Source organism: Euphorbia lathyris, chromosome 2 (assembly GCF_963576675.1).
Source record: "Euphorbia lathyris chromosome 2, ddEupLath1.1, whole genome shotgun sequence".
Classification (NCBI taxonomy): domain Eukaryota; kingdom Viridiplantae; phylum Streptophyta; class Magnoliopsida; order Malpighiales; family Euphorbiaceae; genus Euphorbia; species Euphorbia lathyris.
The window spans coordinates 102,179,885-102,207,577 of NC_088911.1; the positions used below are offsets into that span (position 1 = coordinate 102,179,885).

The 27,693-nt window shown below is 35.5% G+C and overlaps 2 protein-coding genes across 5 annotated transcripts; both read left to right on the top strand.

Annotated features, from left to right (window-relative positions):
- The first annotated feature begins 1,688 nt into the window (after positions 1-1,688).
- Positions 1,689-3,552, top strand: LOC136219188 (vacuolar protein 8). Its single transcript, XM_066006470.1, is given in 2 exon segments — positions 1,689-3,113; positions 3,115-3,552. Coding segments are annotated over 2 exon segments (1,392 nt in total). The 5' UTR covers positions 1,689-1,917; the 3' UTR covers positions 3,311-3,552.
- Positions 3,553-14,891: 11,339 nt separating this feature from the next.
- On the top strand, positions 14,892-17,434 carry LOC136220844 (uncharacterized protein At4g33100). 4 transcript variants are annotated; one of them, XM_066008659.1, is made up of 4 exons: positions 14,892-15,302; positions 15,420-15,504; positions 15,591-15,748; positions 17,133-17,434. In XM_066008659.1, exons 1-3 carry the CDS (start codon positions 15,196-15,198, stop codon positions 15,705-15,707), a joined length of 309 nt encoding a protein of 102 aa, XP_065864731.1. In that variant the 5' UTR covers positions 14,892-15,195; the 3' UTR covers positions 15,708-15,748; positions 17,133-17,434. The 4 variants fall into 4 exon arrangements, with proteins under 4 accessions (XP_065864731.1, XP_065864734.1, XP_065864732.1 ...); XM_066008662.1 differs by having other exon boundaries at positions 17,215-17,432; XM_066008660.1 differs by lacking the exon at positions 17,133-17,434 and adding an exon at positions 16,737-17,122.
- Positions 17,435-27,693: the final 10,259 nt, after the last annotated feature.

Here is a 27,693-nt window from a genome sequence, read left to right on the forward strand (position 1 = left end):
ATTCATTCTAAAAAAAGGATTTCATGTTTTTTGTAATTTAATAATAGAATTGAGGGTTAAGGTGCAAAAATACCCCTAACGTTTTGGGTCAGGAGCGATTTTACCCCTAACGTCTAAAATGGTGCAATTTTACCCCTAACGTTTGTACCCAAGAGCAATTTTACCCCTAACATTGATAAATTGGGTCAATTTGATAAATAATTCATCAAACTGTCGTCTCATCCTTGAATATTATCATCTACACTTCATACGCGTGTCATTTTATCAGTAACAAATCACAAACATATGTTGGGATGTGAAAAAAATATAAAAAATATAAAAAAATATAATGTCTTTTGTACGAATTAGACAAAAAAATTCAAAAAAATCACCGAATTTATAAATATTAATCTCCAATTCTATTATTAAATTACAAAAAACATGAAATCCTTTTTTTAGAATGAATTGATATGCAATTTGTGCAAAATAAAGAACAAAAATGTATGTGTTCTATAATAATGTCTGAAATTGACCCAAATTATTAACGTTAGGGGTAAAATTGCTCTTGGTTACAAACGTTAGGGGTAAAATTGCACCATTTTAGACGTTAGGGGTAAAATTGCTCTTGACCCAAAACGTTAGGGGTATTTTTGCACCTTAACCCTAGAATTGAAGATTAACATTTATAAATTCGGTGAATTTTTTTGTCTAATTCGTACAAAAGACATTATTTTTTTTTATTATTTTTTTTCACATCCCAACATATGTTTGTGATTTGTTACTGATAAAATGACACGCGTGTGAAGTGTAGATGATAAGATTCATGGCTAAAACGACAGTTTAATGAATTATTTATCAAATTGACCCAATTTATCAACGTTAATGGTAAAATTGCTCTTGGATACAAACGTTAGGGGGTAAAATTACACCATTTTACAATTGATTAGCTTAAAGTATTCAAATTGAAAAATTTGAAACTCAATCAATGAAAAGCAAAAAGTCATAGATTTAAGAGGAAATTACATAAAAAAAACAGATTTTAATTTTTATTTACATTTATGAAAATCATTTTTATATATTTTATCATTATACGATTTTAAATCTTAAAATATCAGAATGTCACAACTTTAATTTTATTTTCGTCAACTTTTCAGTTAGTTACTTATTAAAAAAACAGTTTTTTTTTTTTTAAAAAACCACTAGATTTGACGTTTTAATAAATTTATTTAAAGGAGTGAGACACTTGTAAATAATCTATCAATCTGACTATTGTGGGGATAAACATGAAGTGACAGATGTAAAATACACAAGGTATGGGGATAAACATAAATGTTAAAAATCTATGTCAAATGAGTAGGTATATTTAAGGAGAAAATATAATTAGTGCAATTACACCCTCGGACAACATGAAAGGGCCCGTTTGTTTTACCTACTGTTTGCTGTTGTTGTTTACTGGTTGCTGTTGGAAAATGTTGTTTTTCCAAAAAGCAGAGATTCTCTGTTGTAAAAGGTTGATTTTCAGGTGTAAAAGGCAAACAAGAGGTCATTAACCAAACACTTAATGCTGCTTTTCAACTGTAAAAGGCAAACCGGAGAAGTCTAACCAAACACCTAAAACTCTGCCTTTTAAAATAAAAAGGCAAACATGAGGAGGTGAAAAGTAGGTAAACAAACACCCCGAAGTGTGCAACTGCATTTGGTATTTTAGACTCTCTGAAGGGAGTTTAGTTCAAACATCAGAATCAATTGGAATCAGAATCTTTAAGAAATCAGGACTGACTATTTATTTCAGAGGCAGATAAATGATTTCGATTTCCTCTTCCATTTCCAATTTCCAGTTTCTGCACCGTACACCACCTCTTCGGGAATAGGTATCATTCAATTGTTCTCCCCCTATTGAATCTGTTTCTGTTGTTTTTCCGCATTACTTTTACTACGATGAACCATTTAAATAGCGGTCAAATTGGAGATTGGGAAGAGGCATTAATTCGATTCGAAACAGCAATTGCCTCAGGAACTGAGGCTACGCGATTAAATGCTGTAATTAGTTTAATCCATCTCTCGAAACAAGCACCAAATCATATACTTGTTAAAACCATACCAATACTTGCCAATCTTCTTCTCTGTACCAATTCAATCGATTCAATTCACCCCATTCAAGAAGCTGCTGCATCTTGTTTGAAGCGTATTGCTTATAAAGGTGAAAGCTTGTTGGCAGCAGAGATTGCTCAATCTGGTGCCCTAAATTCTGTATTAACCTTGTTGCCGCGAACCAACAACGGTTTTCACAGAGTTTTGATAAAATTAATTAGGGTTCTTGTCAATTTCGATAATGGGAGTCGTTCTATGATAGCTAGGAGTGGTGGGTTGGAGATTATTTTAGGTATGTTAAACTCTTGCCTGGAAAGGAACAGGCTTTACTTGTTGGAAATTTTGAGTGCATTAGCATTGTTGAGTGAAATCAGAAGGGTTCTTCCTAGATTAGGAGGGCTTAGGTTTCTAGTTGAGGCAGTTAGGTCTGGTAGTATGAAATCAAGAGAGAGAGCTTCTCAAGCAATAGGATTGCTCAGTGTTAACGCGCGTGCTCGGTCTATGCTTGTCGCATTGGGAGCGATTCCAGTTCTTGTCGAGTTACTTAGAGACGGGGATTGTGCAGCAAAACTTGTCGCGGGGAATTCTCTAGGTGTGGTTTCAGCTCATGTCGATTTCATTAGGCCCGTTGCTGAAGCTGGGGCTATACCTTTATATGCACAACTTCTTCAAGGATCTGATCCGTTCGGTAAGGAGATTGCAGAAGATGCATTTTGTATATTAGCTGTTGTGGAAGAGAATGCACTTGCTATTGCTGAACATTTGGTAAGGATCCTAAGAGAAGGCGATGGTGAAGCGAAAGCTGCAGCTTCTGATGTTTTCTGGGATTTGTCTGGTTACAAGCACTCAATTTCAGTTGTTAGAAACTCAGGCGCGATTCCAGGTCTGGTTGAGCTTTTGAGAGATGCAAATAGGGATATTGGAAGGAATGTTTCAGGGGCAATTGCTCAGTTAAGTTATAATGAGGCAGACCGTGTAGCACTTGCTGATGCTGGGGCAGTTCCCATTCTGGTTGAGTTATTGCATAATGATGAGTTGGAGGAGGAAAAGGAACGCTGTTGAGGCTCTAGTGAATTTTGCTGAAGATCCAGAGCTGCATAGTATAATATCTGAAGCAGTTGATGTAACTTTGTTCCAGAATATGCAGAACAGAATGGCTCGGTTGCGCGTTACGGATGAGCAGATGGCTAGATCGTTGAGACGAATGAGTGCCCAACACCTTACTTGGGACCCTATTTAGGGGTGTTTGTTTACTACTTTTCAACCTCCTGTTTACCTTTTCATGGCTTTTTACAAAAGCAACAACAAACAATAAACAACAAGCAAGCTAAGCGGAACTTTAGTATGCACTTATTGGAGTAATTAGGAGCTCTTCCTTCTCATATTTATTGAATTTTGGAATTTGGCAGTTACTCTCTCCGATTTTAATAAATATGGTTGAGATGAAAGACCAAATTTAACTTTTAACGTATTTATCAAGAGAAGTGCACATTTAGCCTTAACGTATGAAATTGTGCAAATTTAACTATAACGTTTTCAAACAAGATCAATTTTAGCCATGTAATGTTACAAAAAATTTGAAAATACTGGCTTCACTGTTATTTAACTGCCGGATTTTTTTGTAATTGTGTTAGTAACTCTAAGTTTCGATGTGATAGTCAAACCGGTCTTTGCTGATTTTCAACAATACATGACTAAGATTAACATTAAAATCGCTTCTAATTTTTCTTATTTTATAATGTCCACACATTATATTATAATGCAAATTCATAACTCAAAATTTTATTATTACTATTAAATATAAGTAAAAGTGGTTACATAATAAAATTGAAAAAATATATTGATATTAATTTGTAGAAAATTGAAAAAATATATTGATATTAATTTGTAGAAAATTGAAAAAATATATTGATATTAATTTGTAGAAACTTTGAGAAGTCCGAAAATAATGAAACTTCATTGTATCTAATTGCTCGGCTTGTGATTATTTAGAAAGAAGATGAAGTGATTTTCTTTTTGGGACTCGCAATGCAATGAATTACTTCATTTTTTTCACACAACAATTTGATGAACATTTCTTTCCATGCATCAATAGGCATAAACCATTTGTAAGAATCTGACTCCTAATGAAACCATTACATCATTAATGCAAAGAAAATTCGAATGTAATGTAATGCATGTAACATAAAAACTATAACATGTGAAATGATTAGACTGGGAAATGATCATATGGTAGAAGCTTAAAACAAAATATGTGAAATGATTAGACTAGAAAATGATCATATGGTAGAAACTTAAAACAAAATATGTGAAATGATTAGATTGGAAAATGGTCATCCGACAGAAGCTTCAAACAAAATATAAATGGAGTTCCCAGATGAAACTCTGCTGGACTAACATATGTATCTCCATGAGAATGAACATCATATTGATAAGAAAACTGTTGGTCCCGTGTAACGTAATATGATTAGTTTTAGGGGGGGTTAGGAACTAATATAACTTTTTCGCTTGATAAAGCTGGCTTAATTGAATGTTTGATAGTTTAACTTAGTTTCAGGTCAGCAAGACTGAGTGTGGTGTGAGACAGCTTTAATCAGATACTGACTAGAGCTGTTTCAATTGTAAGTTGGGAAGTAACACTTAAGTTAGTTTCTAACTCAGCACTCAGATTACTCAGCTTTAGCTTGTACAGATTATTTACTGAGTATTTTTAAGCAAGCAACACATACATACATATATATATCAAGAGAGAGGGTTAGAAGTTACTCAGCAGACTTATCCTGGTTCGGCCTCTCCACCTACGTCTAGTCCCCGGAATCCTTCCGAACTTTTTCAATCCTCTACTGGGCTCTTTAAAGGTAGAGCACAAACCCTTTACAATAGCAACTGAGTATGCAAGAGTACCGTCCTCTATTCGTCTACTCAATCCTATCTACCACTGAATACTATAACCGAGTACTCAGCTTCTCTCTACCACTGAGTACTATAACCGAGTACTCAGCTTCAGTCTTCTAACCTTTTACAAATGATACAAGAATTGTTCTCACTAAATGAAGAACACTTTAGATGAATAAAATCACTCTAGATTTTTACACAATGATTGGAGTTTGGTGTAAGAGTTTGCTTTTTCTTTTCAGACAACTTCTATTTTGGATTTTCACTCAATGAAGATTTTGCTTTTTCTGTCTGTATCTTGTGTGTTGTATGTGTTTAATCCAAGTGATGATTCGACCTTTTTATAGTAATCTTGCTGCTTCAATGATTTGAATTCTGACATAGCCGTTGTGGGAAAAACGGTCTTCTTCGTCATCACGTGGTCAGCTTCCAGAGCTGCAGGCCAATCCTGTCTTCTGTCTTGGACAGGTGCCAGGTTTGTCTTTTTGCGCCAGGTTTGTCTTCTAGCCAGGTTTGTCTTCTAGCCAAAAGTCAGATGGTCCATGCATCTCGAAAAGGTCCTTAAAACAGATTTTCGAGGCTTCTGATTTGTTCCAGATATTTGTCAGACCTTGTCTTCCAAGTTGACGGAACCTTAACGCTGACTTGATTATTACTCAGCTTGACTCAGCGGCTTCGCCTTCAAGCTTTTCTGAAGAAGACATTTCTTTAGCAAAGCTGAGTTGCATTCCACTCAGCTTCTGCTGTGTGACTTGCCTATGCTGACTTTGTTCTGTCTTTCTTTTATAGACTCTCAGTTCCTGTTCTCGTTAGTTAACTTACTCAACATTGAACAAACACATTAGTACAATTAAATCAAAGCACTTAAATTTAATTGTTTAATCATGGGATTAACTTAAATAATTTTGTCAAATCAAAATCATGTGGAAAGGTGTTTCAACAAAAACATCTTATCAGTGTAAGCAGACTGATTGAGGGTTGAGACTACGCTCCATTTAGAAGGAAATTTAGGGAAACTTTCATCTTCAGTTGAAATGCAGTCATTGATATAAGAAAGTTTAGTTGAAAGTAAATGTTTGAATTGATTGTGGAGTAAAGAGTTATGAAAATGTTTTCATTTTATAGATCTAAGATGTCACTTATTGAAATAAAACAATTCACCCTTTTGGATTCTTTTGAAGATTCTTTTGAAAAAACAGTCAATATGCCATTATTATGTATTGAAATTTGTGGCGACCTCGGAAACATGAGTTATCTTCAGGTTGTAAAACGTTAATATTATTCAATTACATAAAGTAGCTGTTGAAAGCTAACAATTGGAAACTATAGGGGTGTTTGGTTGCTACTTGTTCTCATCATGCTTGCATTTTCAGTTTAAAAGTGAGAGTTTTAGGTGTTTGGTTAGACGCTTCTTGTTTGTCTTTTATAGCTGAAAAGTAGTTTTTTTTATAAAAGAAGGGAATCTCTGCTTTTTGGAAAAATAGTCTTTTCCAATAGTAAACAACAAACAGCAAACCGTAACAACAAACATCAAATAACAGGTAAAACAAACGGACCACATATATATCAATTGTTTCTTCGTAGTAACTTCACAATATTCACAAGCATAACATTCTTACAATATTTATAAGCATAAGAACCACTCAATCTCAAACTAAAATGTCATCTGATAGTAGTGTGGAAATTCGAAGAATAGAAAGAATAATCCAAGATATGCGAGACGATGAACAAATAGAGATCAATTCCTTCAACATGCAAAATAACAAGCAAGCCAACCATCAACACCTCGACGGAGAAATTACGCGAATCGTGATTGTGAAGACGGTGCATAATGTTTGTACATCGACTACTTTTTAGCTGGACCAGTTTATCTAGAGCATGTGTTTCACATACTGTTCTAGATGAGTAGAATTTTTTTCAACGAATAATGTATGACCTGGGGAATCACACAACACATTTCCAATAAAGAGTTGGTGTTTCAAAAAGGAAGGGATTTCTGCCCACTTTAAAAATGCACAACGGTTATTCGTATTCTTGCCTATGGATCTCCTACTGATGTTATTGATGAATACATCAGAATTAGTTAGTGCACAACCTCAGAGTGTGTGGAAAAAAAATTCGTGCTGTTATCGAGGTGTATATGAAGAGGCCCAATGATGCTGATGCATGAGGAAAGCTATGAGTTTTCTGAGATACTTGGAAGTCTTGATTGCATGCACTAGGCGTGGAAGAATTGTCCAGTTGCATAGAAAGGGATATACAGCCGAGGAGATTATGTGCATCCGAGGATTGTGCTTGAAGAAGCCGCTTAATAGATCTTTGGATATGATGTACGTATTTCAGTATCACATGGTTGAAAAGCGACCTTAATATGTTGAGCATATTGAATTTGTTCTAAGACAATTTACGAGAAACAACTTCTGAAGTTCAATTCAGTGTTAACAATACCACATACAACATGTGATACTACCTAACAGATGATCTATGTCATGAATTTGCTGTATTTATCAAAAGCTTTCCACATGCCCAAAATCCTTAGTGAATCTATTACAAACAAAGGCATGAGTGTGCACGAAAATATGTTGAACGAGCTTTCACGGTACTTCAAGTTTGTTTTTGGAATTGTTCGTGCACCAATATGAATTTGATATAGAAAAAACTCCACGATAAGCTTGTGTCATATTACATAACGCGATTATAGAAAATGAGTTGCATACATACTCGAAAAACTTTCTTGTCGAATTTATTTAACCAACAACTTGTAAAGACATTCAATACGGATATGTTTCAAATTTTGTGACTTATCTTATGAATCTAGGCACATTTTTAATGGAGGAAATACAATAAATTCAAATTGGATCCGATAAAACACATTTGAAAACATTTTGAAATCACCAATTTTAATGATTCATGCTCATTAAAATGCATGGTTGTCAAAACCGGACTCGTCAAACAATCGGAAAAGACAAAGGGTCAAGAGTTTGAGGTTTAACCGGGATCCAACCAGGGTTCAACCGATATTCAAAAATCATGTGCAAATGATATTTTTTATTCATATTTAATCTTATAACATAGTATAATATCAACTATATTCATAAAAATTATACTAATATAATAACATTTATTTAGTATCAAAACATGATATCAAATTAATAAATTTAACATGACAAATAAATATAAAAATTAAAGAAAATATATATTTTTAAAATTAACAGTGATTATTTTTTATTAATAACTAACATGTAAATATGCTAATAGGATAAACAAAGTAACCATAGAAGGCACCGTATTTTATAATTCAACTTAAATTTAAATTTATTAGATTTTTAAAATTTATTTGTATATATTTAAAATCAAATGCTAATTAAACTGTATTAATATTGAGAAAATATAATAATTTTTTTAACCCGAAAATATAATAATTTTTTAATGATATTTATCTAAATTGAAAAAAATAATACTAAATCATATTTTAATTATTTAAGTTATAACATTATTATTTATTCTTTTTTTTTGAAGCAAACACGAATAGATATATTACTGAACCGAACCCAAGTCAATACAAAGCGCACCACCTAACCAACTAGGGGCGGTAAAAGAATTGAAAACGTGAGCATTGGAACGGGAATGACGTGTTATAACATGAGTAGCCCCATTCGCTACACGCGGAACAAATGAAACGAAATCATTTCGATCAACAAGGAGATGTCTACAATCAGAAATAATACCTCCAAATTCAGACCAATCTTCTTTTCCAGCTTTAATGCTATCAACAACTTCTTTGGCATCACATTCAAATATCACACTAATACAGTTCAACGATATTACCCAATGGATAGCAGTCCGCAAAGAAATTGCTTCAACAAGTCGCGATTCAGCAGTATAGGGGTGCTGCTCGCTATGCAATGCCATGAGTGAACCATCGCTACTTCGTAAAATCGCACCCGAACCGGAAATCTGCTGCTCGTTAAAAACAGCCCCGTCTAAATTGCATTTAATCCAACCCGAGGGAGGCCTCTGCCAAGGAACTAGCCCCGATCTGCTGCTGCTGCATTCTAAACCAGTAGGACGCCGGACCTGTTTCTGCTGAAGGCGCCATTCATCTACAAAGAAACCCGCAGCTGCAATAGCAGGTCCAGGGAGGTTAAACTTCGAACTCCAAACCAACGCATTACGCTGAGACCAAATTGACCACAGTGTAAGCCCGACTTTGACACGCAATTCTATATCAGAATTAGCAAATATATGCAACAAAGACTGACTGAACAATTCCTGATCAAAAATTGCAGAATCCACACAAATAATTAACCAACATTCCTGGGCCAAAATACAATTCACAAACAAATGATATTCATTCTCAACATCCGACTGACAGAACGGACACTGAATTAGTATGGGAATCCGGCGCGCAGAAATACGATACCGGGTAGGAAGGCACCGGGTACCAATCTTCCATAAAAAGGATTTAATTTTTGGTGGCAGCTCCGCCTCCCATAACCTCCTCCACCCCAAACTGTCAACAGAACCAGCCAAGCGATTATCCGAAATAACTCTATATCCGGATTTACTAGAATAAATACCAGATCTCGTGAAGTGCCAAATCTGTTTATCAGCCACTAGTCTAAATGGTATAATTCTGCTTCCAATTTCAGTAGCCTCAGAAGGTAAGAAAAGTCTAGCAAGTTTACCTCGACCCCAAAAATGTGTCCCAGGGATAAACAGATCAGCCACCACTGCATTAGCGTACCCTGACTGTACCGACGATCTCACACAGAAATCCTCATTCTCTTTTAGCCAATGGTCTCGCCAAATTGAGATTGAACGACCATCACCAACACTCCATCTGATCCCTAGTTTAAGAATTCTAATCGAACGCCACACACTCCCCCAAACATAACTAGGATTATTGCCCAGTCTAGAGGATAGGAAAGATTCCGTAGGGAAATAGTTAGCTTTTATAATTCTGCTTACCAAAGTGTGTGGTTCGGTTAGAAGCTTCCAGCCCTGCTTTCCCAATAAAGCTAGATTGAAATTCTGCAATTCCCTAAATCCAAGCCCACCTTCCGATTTCCTCGTACAAAGCCGGGACCACTCAAACCAATGGATACGATGCCTGCCTCCTGCCTTCGAACCCCACCAGAATGAGTTCATCAATTTCTGTAATTCATTGCAAATGGCTTTGGAAAGAAGAAAGACACTCATACAAAAGGTTGGCAAAGCTTGTGCAACCGTCTTAAGGAGAATTTCCTTCCCAGCGGAAGACAGAAAGCGAAGACTCCAATTACTCAACCTCCTCTTTAGCCTATCTTTTAAGAAACTGAAGATAGCTATTTTTGACCTACCAACCAGAGACGGCAAGCCTAAATACCTTCCAGTATCAAGTGGTGCATATATCTGTAATAAACTGCTTAGAACCGATTTCATGTCTACCGAGACATTGGGAGAGAAGAAAATTCCAGATTTTTTATGATTTACCGCCTGTCCAGACGCTGATTCATAGTTTTGGAGGATTAAGGATATCTGCTCACATTTCCCCCTTATCTGCTTTGAAGAAAATGAAACTATCATCCGCAAAAAACAGATGAGATACAGCCGGAGCACCTCTAGCAAATCTACATCCATGAATAAGACCATCAATTTCAGCCTTCTGAATCAGTCGAGATAAAACTTCAGTACAAAGAATGAAAAGATATGGGGAGAGTGTGTCACGTCCGTGTCTAAATTTCTAGAATTTATACCTAGATATTAATATATATTATATATTATAATTATTGGGTATGTGAATTTTATTTGGTATTATAGGAAAAATTTGGAATTAATTCGATGAGTTTAGGTGTAAATTAAAAGTTTAGGGTAATGATTAAAAGATTATATAAAGATGGAGGACCAAAAGGGATATTTGCCAAATTTGAGATTTATATCTCAAATGTTCCAGAGCTTATTCGACCATCACTATCTTTCTTTTCTTTCTTTCTTTTCTTTTGTATTTTCATCGTTCTTCGCCGTTCTTCGACCGTTTCTCCACCGTTTCTTTGATTTACGGAGATTCGACCGTCCAAATCACTTGAAACTTAAACTATAGCATCCTTAGTCATAGATCTAAATCCTAATCGAAGAGTTTCTGAATTTCGGAAGTGTTTGGAGGGGAAACGTCTTAGACTAATTCAACGGAGAATTGAACAGGTGTATTTTCTTCAATTCATAGCTAAGGTAAGTAACTATCAACTATATTTTGAGTTTTATGTATATAGATATATATATAATCAAAGAATTTCCAGAAATTGATATTTTAGGGTTATGCCGAAATTTTGTAAAATTGAGGTTTTTCACAATCTTGCTTTTATTGTGAAATTATAGTTCAAATGAACTATTGACTATGTTTAAATGTGAATTACAAATTTTACTGGGTTATATTGATTTGAGGTTTCATTGGTTGATTAATTTTGAAAATTTTATTTGATCAAGGATTGATATTTTGGAGAATTGAACACTTGTGAACTTGATTATGATCAAGTGAAGTATATACATATATACATATATGTTTTTGGTTTCAATCTATATATATATGGAATTAAATGTTTGGTATCCATTGAGAGTAGTCCGGTATGGTGGATTTAATTTTAAAGACCATATTTAGTGAGAAATATGGCCTGTGTACACAGTCTGAAGACCTATTGGGTATGGCAGAGAAGTGTTGGGTAAGACCATATGGGATAGGCACTGTTAAGAGACGTCTCGTATATGTTGTGAATTGTGATTTGAATTATAAGGGGATGAACTCAAGAATGGATACATGATTATATATTTTTGGTTTTTGGTTTAATACCTTGATTCTATTATGAAATTTAGTTTTGAGTATATTTTACAAGGTTTTGATTAAATCCTTTATAAATGTATATATATGTAGTTATGTTAAGTAAAGTTGATTTTTATAGCTGATAGTTTCTTATTGAGATTTTTGTCTCATGTTTTCCAAATGTTTTTAATGTTTTGTTTAGGCGAAGAAGTGCAAGGTACCGAGAGGGGTACTCGATCCTAGGGCGAGGTTCGGTTACAGCTACGAGGTGAAAGTCGTCTCTAGGGTATTGCATCCATTTTGTTCATGTACATATATGTGGATAGTATAAGGACACTTGTATAACTTGTTTTTGGTAGTGTCATTTTGTTTGATATGTATTGTCTACATATATATATATATATATATATATATATAAAATTAGCTGAAGATGAGAATTTGTGGAGTAGTGTGATATGGGTTATGAGTAAGTCATAACTTGTCTATTTAGGTGATGCTGGAAAATCAGATTCGTACCTGAACCTTGTGATGCATTTTTCGACCAGATATAGGCCGAATCTGTCATGGAGTCCTAAATGAAAGTTCTTTATTTTTATCTTACGTTTCCAGGGGTTTTTGAATCGTCTTAATCGGACTCCGTATGAAAAAGTTATACTGGAAATGACATATGTTGGTCATTTTAGCTTTAAACCAGAATTTGGTTTTTGCTTTGATTTTACTTCTTATTTGAGAGATATTGCTACTAGTTTATATAATAAGTCAGTGGTAATGTCTCACCGTCTTATCTGATCTTATTTTGGGTCGGGTTTGACAGAGTGGGTCCCCTTGCCTTAGCCCACGTCCAGGGGTAATTGGCCCCACCAGCTGTTGATTGACAGAAATTGAGTATTCCATAGTAGTGACACACAACATCATCCACCGTATCTATTTTTTATGAAAACCCATCTGTTTGAGGACAGCCTGCAAGAAACCCCAATCCACCTTATCATAGGCCTTGCTAATATCCAGTTTCAGAGCAACCTCTCCCAATGAACCTCTATTCTTTCTTTTCATATGATGAATAGCCTCAAAAGCAATCATAATATTGTCAGTAATAGCCCTTCCAGGGACAAAAGTAGATTGGTACTCACTGACCACAGCAGGCAACACCAATTTTAATCGGTTTGCTAAGACCTTTGCAATAAGCTTGTATAACACATTGCATAAGGAGATTGGCCTTAAGTCCTTCATATACTCAGGTTGATTAACCTTAGGAATTAGCACCACAATAGTATCATTGAGATTTGCTGGAAATTCAAAACGAGATAGATAGCCTGAGCAAGCCTGAAACACCTCCATACCAATATCAGCCCAAAAAAATTGAAAAAACCCAGGGCTTAATCCATCCGGACCCGGAGACTTGTCAGGATGCATTTGAAAAATAGCAACTTTGAATTCCTCATAAGTGAAAGGAGATATCAAGCCATTATTCATTACATCAGTAACCCCATTCGGAACCACATCGACAATCCCAAAAGAGGAGACAGAAGAAGGAGCAAATAAAGAATCAAAATAATCAAAGACTATATTTTTTAGCCCAACCTCATCAGAAGTATAAATACCTGCAGTATTACGGAGGCGATGAATTGAATTTTGTTCTTTTCTGGCACGGACGGAGGCATGGGAGAAACTTGAATTTTGATCACCATTACGTAACCAGAAGGTTTTCGCCCTTTGTTGCCAATGGACAGATTCAGCTTCTAATAGAATGTTCAGCTGCCGCTTTGCCTAAAAAAACTCCTTTACTAATGACGGATCAGTTCTGTCCATCAACCTGTGAATAGTGCGTTTACAGCCCGCTATCCGTCTACTAAACCGAGCTCTGTACTGTCTTCCCCACTGCTCCATACTACTGGCACAAGCTGCCAATTTTGTATCCAGATTAACACCACTACGACTCATCCATTCAGACCGCACAAACTCCAAAAATCGACTATCAAGCAAACCACTCCCTCTCGAATTTAAAACGCTGACGTCTGATAGGAATTGATTTATATTCAGTTTTAAGAAGGAGAGGGAAGTGATCAGAATAAGCCGTTGATATCATTGACAAACGATAGCCTTGAAAGCGGGAGCACTATACTGCGGATGCCAATGCACGATCCAGTTTTTCCCGAATCCAAAAAGCAGTTCCCTGACTTCGCTCCCATGTGAACTCTCCTCCCTGCAGGACTAGATCAGTGAGGTCATTTGTAACGACCATTTCTTTAAACCTATCCATAAGAGCCTGCGGATAAGTCCGCCCCCGACCTTTTCAGACTGTGCAAGTATACAGTTAAAATCTCCCAAGAACACAATAGGCAGGATAGAATTAGAGCATAACTGTTGAAGAAGATGCCAAGAAAGATGGTGCTGGTTCCTATTCGCATAGCCATAAAAGCCGATGAATCTCCAATCTCCATGCTCCTCATCATGAATCTGGGCCTCGATGTGGTGATCAGAATAAGAGGATATCGAGATAGAACCATTTTTCTTCTAACATAATGCCAAACCTCCACTACGACCACTACAATTTACAGAAAATGATCCTTCAAACTTAAACTTACGAGACAAACTATCAATGGAACCCTTCGTAACCAAAGTCTCCATGAGAAAGACTAAATCAGGCTTATTCGACTTCAGAATATCCCCGAGTGAACGAACTGCCCTAGGGTTGCCTAGACCCCGGCAGTTCCAGCTAAGGCAAATCATTGGGCCCGGCGGACCTGGATCTCAGGCCTCGCCGCTTCAGATAAAATAGAAGACCCTAAATCTGTAGATGAATCAGAAATAGGGGTCCTCGGAGTACCATTAACATCACTTTCTACCACTTTCTACCAAACCGCTTAACCGGCACTAGGTCAATCGGTTCATGGTTGAACCGGCCGGTTCGAACGGGTTTGAACAGTTTTTAAGGATTTAACAACCGGACCACCTCCGGTCTGAAATTGTGATCGGTTCTGGTCGAACCGGGTTGGACCGGCCGGACCGGTCCCGGTTTGACAACCTTGTTAAAATGTCATTTTTATTTATTTTTTTTTCTTTCATATATTTTTCATTTTCCGTTTCTTTATTTTTTTTATTTTTTTTTTATCATTTTGGTTTTAAAAAAAAAAAAAAAACACCTGTCTAGAAACCTACAAACTGGAAACCTCAAATCAAAACCCCTCCTCCGGCAGTCCATCACCTGCACTTTCTCTGGCCATTTCTGCTGCCGCCTCCCTCATCCCTTTCTCTTTTTATTCTCGTTCTCTCTGAATTCAGTCCCTTTTTTCCTCGAAATCTTTGATCATTCAAGGGCTTTCCTTTCCGTTCCCTAATCACTGCCCCAACTCCCCCCCTGTTCCATTTTTCCGGAAACCTCGTCGTTCGCCGGCACACGCATTGACTGCATAGTCAATAAATGAGAATGCGTGATGGGATTTACTAAGCATGAGAAGAAATCCCCATCTTCATCTTCCTCATCCTCGTCTCCATCGCCTTGTGCTCAATTCAAAACTGCCTACTACGATTGCTTCAACAGGTCGCTCTCTCTTCTCATTCAAGTTCTAATTAATTAAATTTTGAACAACATAGTGAACTTTCTGAAAACCCTAATTTTTTGTTTTATCCCTGACTTTCTAAAATTTAATTTGTGTAGGTGGTATACGGACAAATTTTTGAAGGGTGAGTGGGACAAAGAGGGATGCGTTTCTGAGTGGCAAAAATACAGAGCTTGCCTTTCTGTAATTTTCTTTCTCTTCATCTGTGTTTTCTTCAAATCAACTGGATGATTTTCAATTCCTCTAATTTGTTTTTATATTCTCAACAGGAAAACTTGAGTGATAAGCATCTGAGCCGCTTCTTGGAAGCTGAAATCATACCGCCTGATTTGGGAAATCAAGTTCATCATGGTGTTCCACCTTCTTCTGTTGATGGTGTTTCCTAGTTATTTACAGTCTTCATTGATCTTCACTTGATTAACTAAAGGTACTATTCTTTCAATCTCTTTTTTTTTTTTTTTTAAATTCAATTCTAGGGTTTTGGAAACTAATGTTAGTGGTTATACAATTTGAAACTTTGTAATCAATTCTGCTTATGTATATCAAACACATTGTTATTGAGTTCATCTTGAATACAATTTAAAGAATTTAAAGAATTATATATGGTTGTTTGAGCTGAAAACACAGCCAGAGATTTTTACATATCTGTGCTTGAACTTTGATGGCGACTTTGATTAGAATGTGACATTAATTTATGCCTTTTAAATGATTATGTTCATAGTTGTCAAAATTCGACTCGTGAATCGAAATCCTCATTTTGTCAACACGAACTCGTGAATAGAATCGTAAGATTCATTTGAAATTCATTATATTACGAAAAATAAACTATTTATCATGCTTAATTTAAAATATTATCAAATATTAGTCTAGAAATGCAATTTTAATGTCAAAAAAATATCGTATCATCCAAGTATTTAAATTTTAAATCTAGTGCAAATGCAATCCTAATAAAACTAATTCACAAATCGGACTTTGTTTAATAACTTAGTGGAATGGAAAGTTTGAGTTTCTGACTCTGTTTTCTTGCCTTGTCGTCAACTTGATAATGATGGAATGAAACTAGTTTGAGTTGATAACTTGATAATAATAAGCCGACTAGAGGAGAGTGAGCTTAGTAGTTGGTGTTATTCAAGTTTTTGATGAATGTTGATGAAGATAATTTGATTTTGATCATCTGTTGTTGCTCCACGACAAAGCAAAGTGCCAAAGACATTTTCTGAATGGGATGAGATGGGAACTGCGGATTGATTTGAAATTGGAAAGTCATATATGTTAATGTGTTTTGATTTGTTAAAGATATAATGAATTGTTTTCTTATTTTTTTAATTTTTAATCGGTTCTTTTCTACTAATTTATTTTCTTCCTTCATTAGAGACTTCTAGTTTACCTGAACTACAATTTGAAATCTACTGCAGTATTTTATCACAATTTTTTTAGCACATTTCCTGAATCGGGGGAATCATCCAACTCGACCAATTCGGCTAATTCATCACCGATTCTAACGCTTCACATCCGATTCTGTTATAATTTTGATTCGCCATATGGATTCAGCTCGAATAGAGCTGAATTGAATCAGAATCTTCAATCGTTTCTGATAACAGTGATTATGTTTGATTAGGAATTTGAACCTTAATATTCGGTTATTTCTGTGTTTATGATTAATGTAGAGTAGCTATGGTGTCTTGGATTATGAAGCTTGACAAGGTGTCAGATTAAATACTGATCTGTCATGTTCTTTATTTCCTAAGAAACATTGTATTTTATTGAGATAATTTCAGCTTTTCTTAGTAATCAAGTTTAAATTTTCTCAGGGCCTGATATGGATTCATCATCTTTAAGTAGCTGGAATCTTTTTATTGTTCCGTTCTGATTGTAATCTTCTGGGTGCTGCAGTTAATGTCCACTTTTTTCTAACGGCTACTCCCTTTGTTTCCAAATAGATGGCGTTTTTGGAGAATGCACCATAATTTAAAAATATAATTAATTAATTTACTATTTTGACTAAATTTTTTTTATTATTCTTATATTAATTACATTTACTAATAATTTTTTTTTTTTTTTTATCTATTTCTAAGGTTGTAAAAAACGTTAGACGTTAATCGGACGGACATGGTCCTCAAAATTAATGGGGGATTAGTCGAAGATTGATTTATATTTTTTTTATTTTTTTATTTGTTAATCAATAAATTATTATATAAATTCAATTAATATGTATTATACTATCTAAAAACAATAGTATAAAATTATTTAATATAGAAAAACACATATATTTGAAAAGATATGCAAACATCAATATTTTAACAAGTGGCCCCTAGGCGGCGTCAAGACGGTCTAGGTGGAGCTCAAATGGCTAAAAACTGGTTAGGAGCCAAAAAAGCGCCTAAAGGGGCTAATCAGAGAAAATCGGGACGAATTTTCAATTTCAAGCGCCTAGGCGATCGAGGCAGCTTTCGTTTTGAACAATGTCTATTCCAAGTTATATAAAGACAACTTAATAAGGGTATATATTGTAAAAATAAATTAATGCGTATGGATTAAATCAAAATGTAATGTATTATATATATAAAAAATAGGTCTAATACACAAATACCCCCCTGAATTTGTCAAAATGTTGCAAATTCTCCCTTCGAACTTTCAATTGTAACAACTTACCCCTCAAACTTGTCCAATTGTAAAAGATAGCCCTTCAAACTTGTCCAATTGTAAAACATAACCCGAAATTGCTGACATGGATTGCAATTGAAGAAATACGTAAAATACAAAAGCTGCAACGCTCGTGGAGTGTGATAATCAGATATTTGGCGTGATACGAATCCGGGGAAACGTTTTTAGGGTTGCTTGAAGTACGGGGTAAAAAAATTCCCAATTTGGGGTTATGTCTTACAATTAGACAAGTTTAAGGATAAGTTGTTACAATTGAAAGTTGGAGGGGACAATTGCAACATTTGAACAAGTTCAGGGGGTTATTTGTATATTAGGCCTAAAAAATAAAAATAAATTATATTTGCCATGGGTCAATGAAGACCAATGAAGTACATCCCTATGAAATTAAACACTAGTTGTTTAATTTTGACTGCTGATGTTGAAATTACAGCAGCTTCCTAATGATTTCCTTAAAACAAAATACAAAACTCGCTGATATCATTAACTGAATATTCTTGTGTTACTATTGATCAAATTGGAATTGACAGTCATCTATTTGACAAATGTTATATTATAAATTTGTGTTGTTAGTTGTTACAAATTTTTATAATGTTTAGGGTCACTTCGGAACTTTAATTAGTTTATGGGGCTAAATGATGCAATTAATAGAGTTTAGGGACCCCAGATATATTAAGCCTTGTTATAATGCAATCTTAGTAAATACTAAATGCAATAAAATTTGGCATATGCATAAAGTGTCACAAACTGTGAAGCTTAATTCATCTCAATGGATATCTTAAACGAATTCACACCTATAAATTATACCTTTAAGTTGTAGCTAGCAAATGTGCAATACTGAGCATATCCTTCACATTCAAATTTAGATATCCGAAACATAAAATTTATAGTACTGAACATTTGTAGATATTTCAATTTTTAGCAACTGGTTAACTAGACGATTATATAATAATTGAGGTTAGTTGCTTAAGTTAGAGATTAAGACCTTACTGCACGCATCAAACTTTAAATGGCAAAAGGTTCACTTAATGGATGTCTCAAACCGAATAATCAGATTATGTGGAACATGGATCACATGACAGCACAAGGAGACGAATTCGGAGGATCATAAGCCAAACCAACGAATTCACAACGAGGAAGACCTTGACAATAAGACACAGGAACAAGAACAGGATCAGGCTTTTTCGGCTTCACCTCTTCTACCGTGACTAACACTACACAATCGAGTTTCTTTCTTAATTTCTTTGTTAAACATGCTGCGTCCACACTCTCTCCAATCACAACCAACTTATCTTTATCTCCCCCTTCTAACGCCACCGACGTCACTCCTTCTGTCACGGACGCTATCTGCAACGCTTTTCTCCGGCATTTCTCGTTGTATGCCCCGAATTTTATCGCTATCTTTTGCTGCACAATTTTAATATAATTAATTCATTTGTTTATCTACATGTTGTAATAAATTAAATGAAGATGACTAACCTTCATTTTGTTGTGTAACAGTTACAGTAGGCAATTGAGTTCAATGCTGTCTGAATGAGTTACACAAGAATTCAGGAGTTTTTATAGTGAAAGGTATTGAGAATTGTAAACTTAATTAATTAAACATGATGTGGAAGTTACAAAATATATATTCTGGCATACGTCGTGCCCCTGTTTTGGAATTTGAAAAACCAAGTCCAGTTTACTAGCCTATGTTATGTTAATGTTTACTCAATTAATTAAGTAAAGTCTACTATATAGTATAATATACACCACATGGTCCATTTGAACCATCAGCTAGCCAGGTCAACTCAAATCTTTATCAATTTCATTGACCTTGCTCTCAAGCTTGGACTGTATAGCCTCAACGAATATCAAACGTCCCGAACAGGCTATACAAGACTTGGAATCACGGGTAGAGACATAGGAGGCTGAAGGTGTCTCAGCACCCCTTGTTCGTGGGAAAACAATAATGGTTGCAAAATAACACTCCCAGATAAACTAAAACAATGTCGGTATAATTTACTAAGGGTCAAACGACGTTGTTTGGTCCTTGGTAGGCCAAACATAAAACAATTAGAGTATAGACCTCAATTGCTTTATGCCATGTGAATTGGTTGTCCCTGTCAGGTAGTTAAGAAAAGCCTACGGAACGGTTATGAAATCGTTTAGTCGTTAATTAATTGAGCGGAGATGTAATCCACTAAAAAGTCCAATCCGTTTCGCACAAAACTTGCGCCCCTCCCTTTTGGTTAGTTTTAATTTTTTTTTATTTGACCTAGTATTTAGATTAATTATTAGGGTTGATTAATTTGATCATTTGATTGTTTTGTTTTTAGAGATCATTTGATTGTTTAATGTAGTTGAGTGTTGATAATTTTTATTGATTGAAAATTGGTTTAATTAAGGTTGACATAGATAAATTTAGGATTTGATTTGATTTTTTTCCAATTTAATGATTTAGTATGATTGTTTATTTGATGATTTAATTTAATTTAGTGGTTATGGATTTAATTTATTGACAAATTGATTTTATATTTATAATTAATAATTTTGTTTGTTTAAATTTGATTAATTAGGGTTGGAATTGATAAATTCAGGATTTGATTTGATTTTTTTGTCCCAACTTAATGATTTATCATGATTATTTATTTGATTGGTTATTTAATTTAGTGGTTGTAGATTTATTATGATTATTCATGTAATGTGACCCCCACATTCTAGTCACACGAAACTTTCCCTCAATTTCAGTCTGCCATTGCCTCCACCGTGCATTGTCGCCGGTATTTTAGATTAATTATTAGGATTAAAATTATACAAATTAAAGATTAATGTACTTTTTGTATTGATCATTGGATTGTTTGATTGGATTATTTAGTATCACATTTACTATAGAATCAAAAAATTTATTTTCCAAAACTATTATTTTTAGAGCTTTCTCTCTCTAAATATCTACTTTCTCTCTTCTCATCAAATAACTTAATGACCTTTAAAGTTGCTTAGAATATAATCAAGTCTTTAAATTTTTTATTTTGAGATTGTTATCCTGAATTTTAATTTTAAGGTCCTTGTTTTTAGCATAGCAAAAACCTCAATAATCTCTTTATCGTAAAAAAAACCTTTAGTCCCCTTTTGGATAAATTTTTTTTTCCACAAGTACCTATTTGACAAAACGTGAAAGTACATAGGGTTTTATGGACTTTGCCCTTGGAGTTGAACTTGATATATGTCAGGACCCAACCCAGGCCATGACCGGCGCATAAATTAAGTTAATTTTAATCTATGCTAGCCTTAATTCTGAACTAATAGAAATTCCAAAATTTACTAACAGAATATCAAAGTCATCTCAATTACATCAATAAACCTTAAAAGAATCAAACTATTCAAGTCAAATCTCAATAGTCAAAAGTCTTCAAAAAATAATATAAAGCTAAATCATTAGGCAGTCTCCTTCAATATCAATCCAAGGGTTACCTCACGAACATGGACCTTAATCTGAAAAAAATATATTCAACGTGGTATGAGATTTTCGTCTATACGAGCGAAAACCTCAGTGAGCAGTAGCTATAGCACACAGCAGAAAGGAACAGGCAGACATGCTGATACTTTTAAATTATGACAAATATAGTTTCAAATATAGTATTCAAAATCAGTTAAACAAAATGGTCAATATTAGATAATCAAATCAAAGTACTGGTAAACAATTGTCAAAAATAATACTGAAGCCTTTCAAAATATCAGATATTAGAATAATCAGAAAATAAGACAAAAGCTTTAAAACACATGGTACAGTGTAACAGAGTGGTGATACTGCACACCACCAGGGCCAGATAAATAGTAAGCGCTGCCAATAACAAATACAGATAATAGATAATCGCATTCACCGATCTTATGCATGATTCTAATGCTGACACAACTGACAACAAACTGACAACTGACAACCTAACTCAAAGACAAATGCAAGGACCTAATGTTATGAAGATCGGTGAGAGGCCAGATAACAGATACAGATATACTGAGCACTTGTACCAGTTTGAAAACATATAGTATACATATATAAATCAGAAAATCATAACTGATTGAACGAATTATCAGATTTCTAAAACAAATGTAATAACTGCGATAAATCGCGTATCAGAAACTACAAATCATATCAAACCAGATTTTAATAAATTCATTGTACTTGATAATAAAACAAATCAATATAAAGGCCTGTTCCCAGAATATACGCTCTAATACTAAGGATATTTTGTAAACAGAAGGTTCGAAATCTATGCTTTTATAAAAGGAAACATATAATCATATGTCAATTTTTGATAAACAGTTTAAAGTCTGATATTTCAATTAAACAGTGTCGTATACTATCATTACCACTCACCTGGATATTCAAGCAGACGCGAGCGCACTAAAAGTTCGACTCAGTCAATTTGCGGATTGTCAGAATTTCCTATTGGTTCAAGAAAAGAGACATAATGAATTAACTGAATCAATTAAGTCTAAGCTAATGGGAATAATTAACATCTAAGGGAGAGGTAATTACACCTTCACAACTAACTAATTAAGAATTCTAACCCACATGAATAAGTTTAACTACTGCTAACAATTTGAAAAAAACGATTTATTAAAATTGAACACCATTACTGCACAACTCCCTTTTAAAATATGAATATATAATATGCAGTATAAAATTGTAAACCTGTTGAAAATATAATTGTTTTACATCAACACAAAATAAAAATGAAGGATTTCAAAACCATAACTCATAACTTTATATTCATTTTAAAATAATATTAATGTTGACATAGGTAGAAAACAAATGTAGAGATCCACCAAAAAAAACAAAGCATCACATACTTTAAATAATAGTTAATATAAGTAATTTCTCCTAAGAATTTAATATAATATAACTATTGTGAATGTTGGTGCAAGAAGGAAAGAAAGTGGAAGTTCATATTGTAAAAAAAAAAAAGGAGTTCATATAAGACAAACAAAATTAAAGGATATGAGAAACTTATTTTTTAATTGATAAAAACATGCACAGTTATTGATAAAAATCAGTCCAGTCGCTGATCGAAATCTTAAGGGAGAAGAAGAAGATATAAAAGTTTTTTTGTATTATTTCTAATTGGCATGGAGAGGGTTTGCGGCTGCGGGTTTTATTTAGGTAAAAGATGGAGTATTTTTTTTTAAGTGGTTGAGGGTATTCTAGGTAAAAGTACTTAGGTTATAAAAGAAGGCTAAACAATTATATATATACTAATCAATAATTATATGTATATACTTATAGCTTGGCCAAAATTAAGGTTATTACATTCTTCTACCCTAAAGAAAATTCGGTCCCCGAATTTAAGTTACAAGATACTAACCTGAAACATCGAATAAATGAGGATATTTGATTCGCATCTCAGATTCAGTCTCCCAAGTGGCTTCACTACTTGAGTGGTTTTGCCACAGAACTTTAACTAAAGGAACTTCTTTGGATCGTAGCTTACGGACTTGGCTATCTAAGATCTTTATTGGTTGCTCGTCATATGACAAATCATCTCTAACTTGTATAGTTTGAGGTTGCAAAACATGAGAAGTATCTGGAATATACTTCCTAAGCATCGATATGTGGAATATCGGATGAACTTTAGAGAAATCAGGTGGAAGAGCTAACCGATATGCAACTGCACCAATCCTTTCAAGAATCTCAAATGGACCAACATAACGCGGACTCAATTTTCCTTTCTTGCCAAACCGCATGATTCCTTTCATCAGAGAGACCTTCAGAAACACATGATCACCGACCTGAAATTCCACATTCTTGCGCCTCGGATCAACATAACTCTTTTGCCTACTCTGAGCTGTTAAGAGTCTATCACGGATAACACGAACTTTATCTGAAGTCAACTGTATTAACTCAGGTCTAGTGAGTCTCCTTTCTCCGACCTCATCCCAACAAATTGGCGACCGACACTTACGACCATACAAGGCTTCATAAGGTGCCATCTCAATGCTAGCTTGATAGCTATTGTTATAAGCAAACTCTACCAAAGGAAAATGATGATCCCAATTTTGGCCAAAATCAAAAATACAAGCTCGAAGCATATCCTCTAAAGTCTGAATAGTCCTCTCTGACTAGTCTGAGGATAAAAAGCGGTGCTAAACTGAAGTTTTGTACCAAGTGCTTCTTGAAATTTCTTCCAGAATCGAGAAGTAAATTGAGCACCACGATCTGACACGATAGAGACTGGAACTCCATGAAGTCTAACAATCTCATCAATGTATAACTGAGCGAGCTTAGAGAAATCATAGCTTGTCTTCACATAAAGAAAATGAGCTGACTTAGTTAAACGATCGACTATCACCCAAATAGAATCATACCCTCCCCTAGTACGAGGCAATCCTACCACGAAGTCCATAGCAATGTTCTCCCACTTCCACTCAGGAATAGGTAATGGTTGGAGCAACCCAGACGATCTCTGATGTTCTGCCTTGACTTGTTGACAAGTAAGGCATTTAGCAACAAAGTCTGCAACATCTCTCTTTATTCCACTCCACCAGTATAATTCCCTTAAATCTCTATACATCTTAGTGGAACCAGGATGAACTGTATAAGCTGAACAGTGTGCTTCCTCCAAAATTTCCCTTTTTAAATCATCAACACTAGGAACACACAGTCTAGTCCCATAACGAAGAACTCCATCATCACCAATCACGAAGTCTTGAACCTTGCCCTGACAAACATCATCCCTAACTTTACACAATTGAGGATCTTCTTGTTGGGCTGCCTTGATTCTATCTAACAGAATAGGTCTAACACGAAAATGAGCTACTAACGCTTCAGATGTTGCCTCAAATTTCACTCCTTGATCAATCAATTCATGAATATCACCAATCAAAGGTCTCCTCACTACAGAAAGATGAGCTAGGCTACCCAGAGATTTCCTACTTAAAGCATCTGCTACAACATTTGCTTTTCCTGGATGGTACTGAATTGTGCAGTCATAATCCTTGAGAAACTCCACCCATCTTCTCTGCCTCAAATTCAAATCACGCTGATCAAAGATGTATTTGAGACTTTTATGGTCAGTGAAAATCTCACATGTCTCCCCATACAAGTAATGTCTCCATATCTTTAGGGCAAAGATCACTGCTGCCATTTCCAAATCATGAGTTGGATAATTCTTTTCGTGTTGCTTTAATTGGCGAGAAGCATATGCAATCACATGACCATGTTGCATCAATACACAACCCAAACCAACCCTTGAAGCATCACAAAACACTGTGTAGCCCCCTGATCCAGATGGAAGAGCTAACACTGGTGCTGAAGTCAAACGAACTTTCAATTCTTCAAAACTCTTCTCACACGCTTCTGACCACTGAAACTTCACATTCTTCTGGGTTAACTTGGTTAAAGGAGAAGCTATTCGAGAAAAGTCTTGCACAAAACGTCGATAGTAACCCGCTAACCCAAGAAAACTTCGAATCTCCGACACTGAACTAGGCCTTGGCCAATGAAGAACATCATCAACCTTCTCCTGATCAACACTCACCCCATATTTGGATACTATGTGCCCTAAGAATGAGACACTATCCAACTAGAATTCACATTTTGAGAACTTGGCATACAACTGGTTCTCTCTTAGGGTCTGAAGAACAAGCCTCAGATGTTGTTCATGTTCTTCTTTACTTTTAGAATACACCAGAATGTCATCTATAAACACTATCACAAAACGATCAAGGAAGGGCTTAAACACCCTATTCATTAGATCCATAAAAGCTGCAGGAGCATTAGTGAGACCAAAAGGCATCACCAGAAATTCATAGTGACCATACCTAGTCCTGAAAGCTGTCTTAGGTATGTCAACATTTTTAACCCTCAACTGATGATAACCGGACCTCAGATCGATCTTAGAAAAGTACTTTGCACCCTGGAGCTGATCAAATAGATCATCAATTCGAGGAAGGGGGTATTTGTTACGTATTGTGACCTTGTTCAACTGTCGATAATCAATGCACAATCTCATTGATCCATCCTTCTTCTTCACAAACAACACAGGAGCACCCCAAGGAGAGACACTAGGGCGGATGAACCCTTTGTCAAGCAAGTCTTGTAGTTGTTCCTTCAACTCCTTTAGTTCAGCAAGAGCCATTCGGTAAGGAGGCATAGATATGGGTCTTGTTTCGGGTGCTAAGTCAACACAGAAATCGATTACTCTTTCAGGTGGCAAACCTGCCAAATCTTCAGGAAAAACATCATCAAACTCATTCACCACATCAACATTCTCCAACTCGACACCCTTTGCTTGAGTATCCTTAACATAAGCTAGAAACCCTTCACAGTTCTTATACAACAATCTTCTTGCAGCAATAGCCGAAATAAGACTATGAGGAGCCATGCTACGATGTCTTTGAAATTGAAATTCTATCTCCCCATGAATTTTGAAAGTTACTAACTTGCTATAACAGTTTAAAGAGGCATGATATGAGGCTAACCAATCCATTCCCAAAAGCACATCAAAATCTAACATTTCAAGTAATACAAGATCAGCTAAGAGTTCCCTTTCCCCTACTTTTACTAACCAATTCTTAAAAGCTAGATTTATATCAAGGACATCTCCTATAGGTGTTGCCACAGATAAAGGACAATCTAACCTAGTGGGTGGTACACCAAATTTCATAGAAAAATAAGGAGAAACAAAGGAATGTGTAGCACCAGGATCAATCAAAACTCTAGCATCAAATGAACATACAAAAATGGTACCAGTCACCACTGCATTAGATGCCTGAGCATCCTGCTGTGTCAGGGCAAAGGCTCTAGACTGACCTCGACCTGCTGTTGCATGATTAGGAGCTGAGTTAGGACCTCGACCACCCTGACCTTGACCTCCTGAACTCTGGCCTCTACCACCATACTGAGAAGATGGCTGAGTACCGATAAAAGGAGTAGAAACTGTATCCTGACCCACAGCTAGTGTTGTGTTACTGCTTGGGCAATATTTTCTTCTATGTCCCACCTGACCACAACCAAAACAAGCCCCAGTTGCTCGATGGCATGGAGAGTTACCATGGAATTTACCGCAAAGCTGACAAGTAGGGAATGACGATCTAGAGGAACTTTGACTATTCTGAGTACCAGTGGACTGAGCTCTCTGACCATATCTCTGATTATTCTTGGAGTATTGCCCTCCTTGACTAGGTAAGGAATGGGACCCATGAGATACTGAATAGTTACTTCCTCTACTATGATGACCACTCTGGTTGTCATATCGAGCACGTTTGTTCTGATCACGAGCCCTACGCTGATCATCAAACATCTCCATCTGCCTGGATCGATCCACCACTTCCTCAAAGCTAGACAATCGTAAAGGAGCAATTCGGTCTAACAGTCTGTCCCGAAGTCCCCTCTCAAACCTCCTTGCCTTCCTCTCCTCAGTTGGAATAAGATGCTCACCGAAACGAGCAAGTCGAGTGAATTTCATTTCATATTCACTCACAGTCATACTACCCTGCTTCAGCACTTCAAACTCTAAAGCTTTAGCTTCCTTAACACTAGGAGGAAGGAACCTCTCTAAGAAAGAATCACGGAACTGTGGCCAAAGGAAAGCGTTATCAAGTCCATTCCCTCTCTTGGAAAGATACCAACTACGCGCCACTCCTTGTAACTGATTCCCTGCTAACAATACCATCCTAGCACTGGTGCATCCCAAGACCTCATAACATCTGTCCATAGCATCCAGAAAATCC

What these genes read in the sequence shown, in the direction of transcription:
- LOC136220844 (XM_066008659.1), top strand. Translation starts at nt 15,196, where the DNA reads ATGGGATTTACTAAGCATGAGAAGAAATCCCCATCTTCATCTTCCTCA. An exon ending in TACTACGATTGCTTCAACAG is followed by an intron (nt 15,303 to 15,419) that starts GTCGCTCTCTCT and finishes TAATTTGTGTAG; the next exon opens with GTGGTATACGGACAAATTTT. An exon ending in AATACAGAGCTTGCCTTTCT is followed by an intron (nt 15,505 to 15,590) that starts GTAATTTTCTTT and finishes TATTCTCAACAG; the next exon opens with GAAAACTTGAGTGATAAGCA.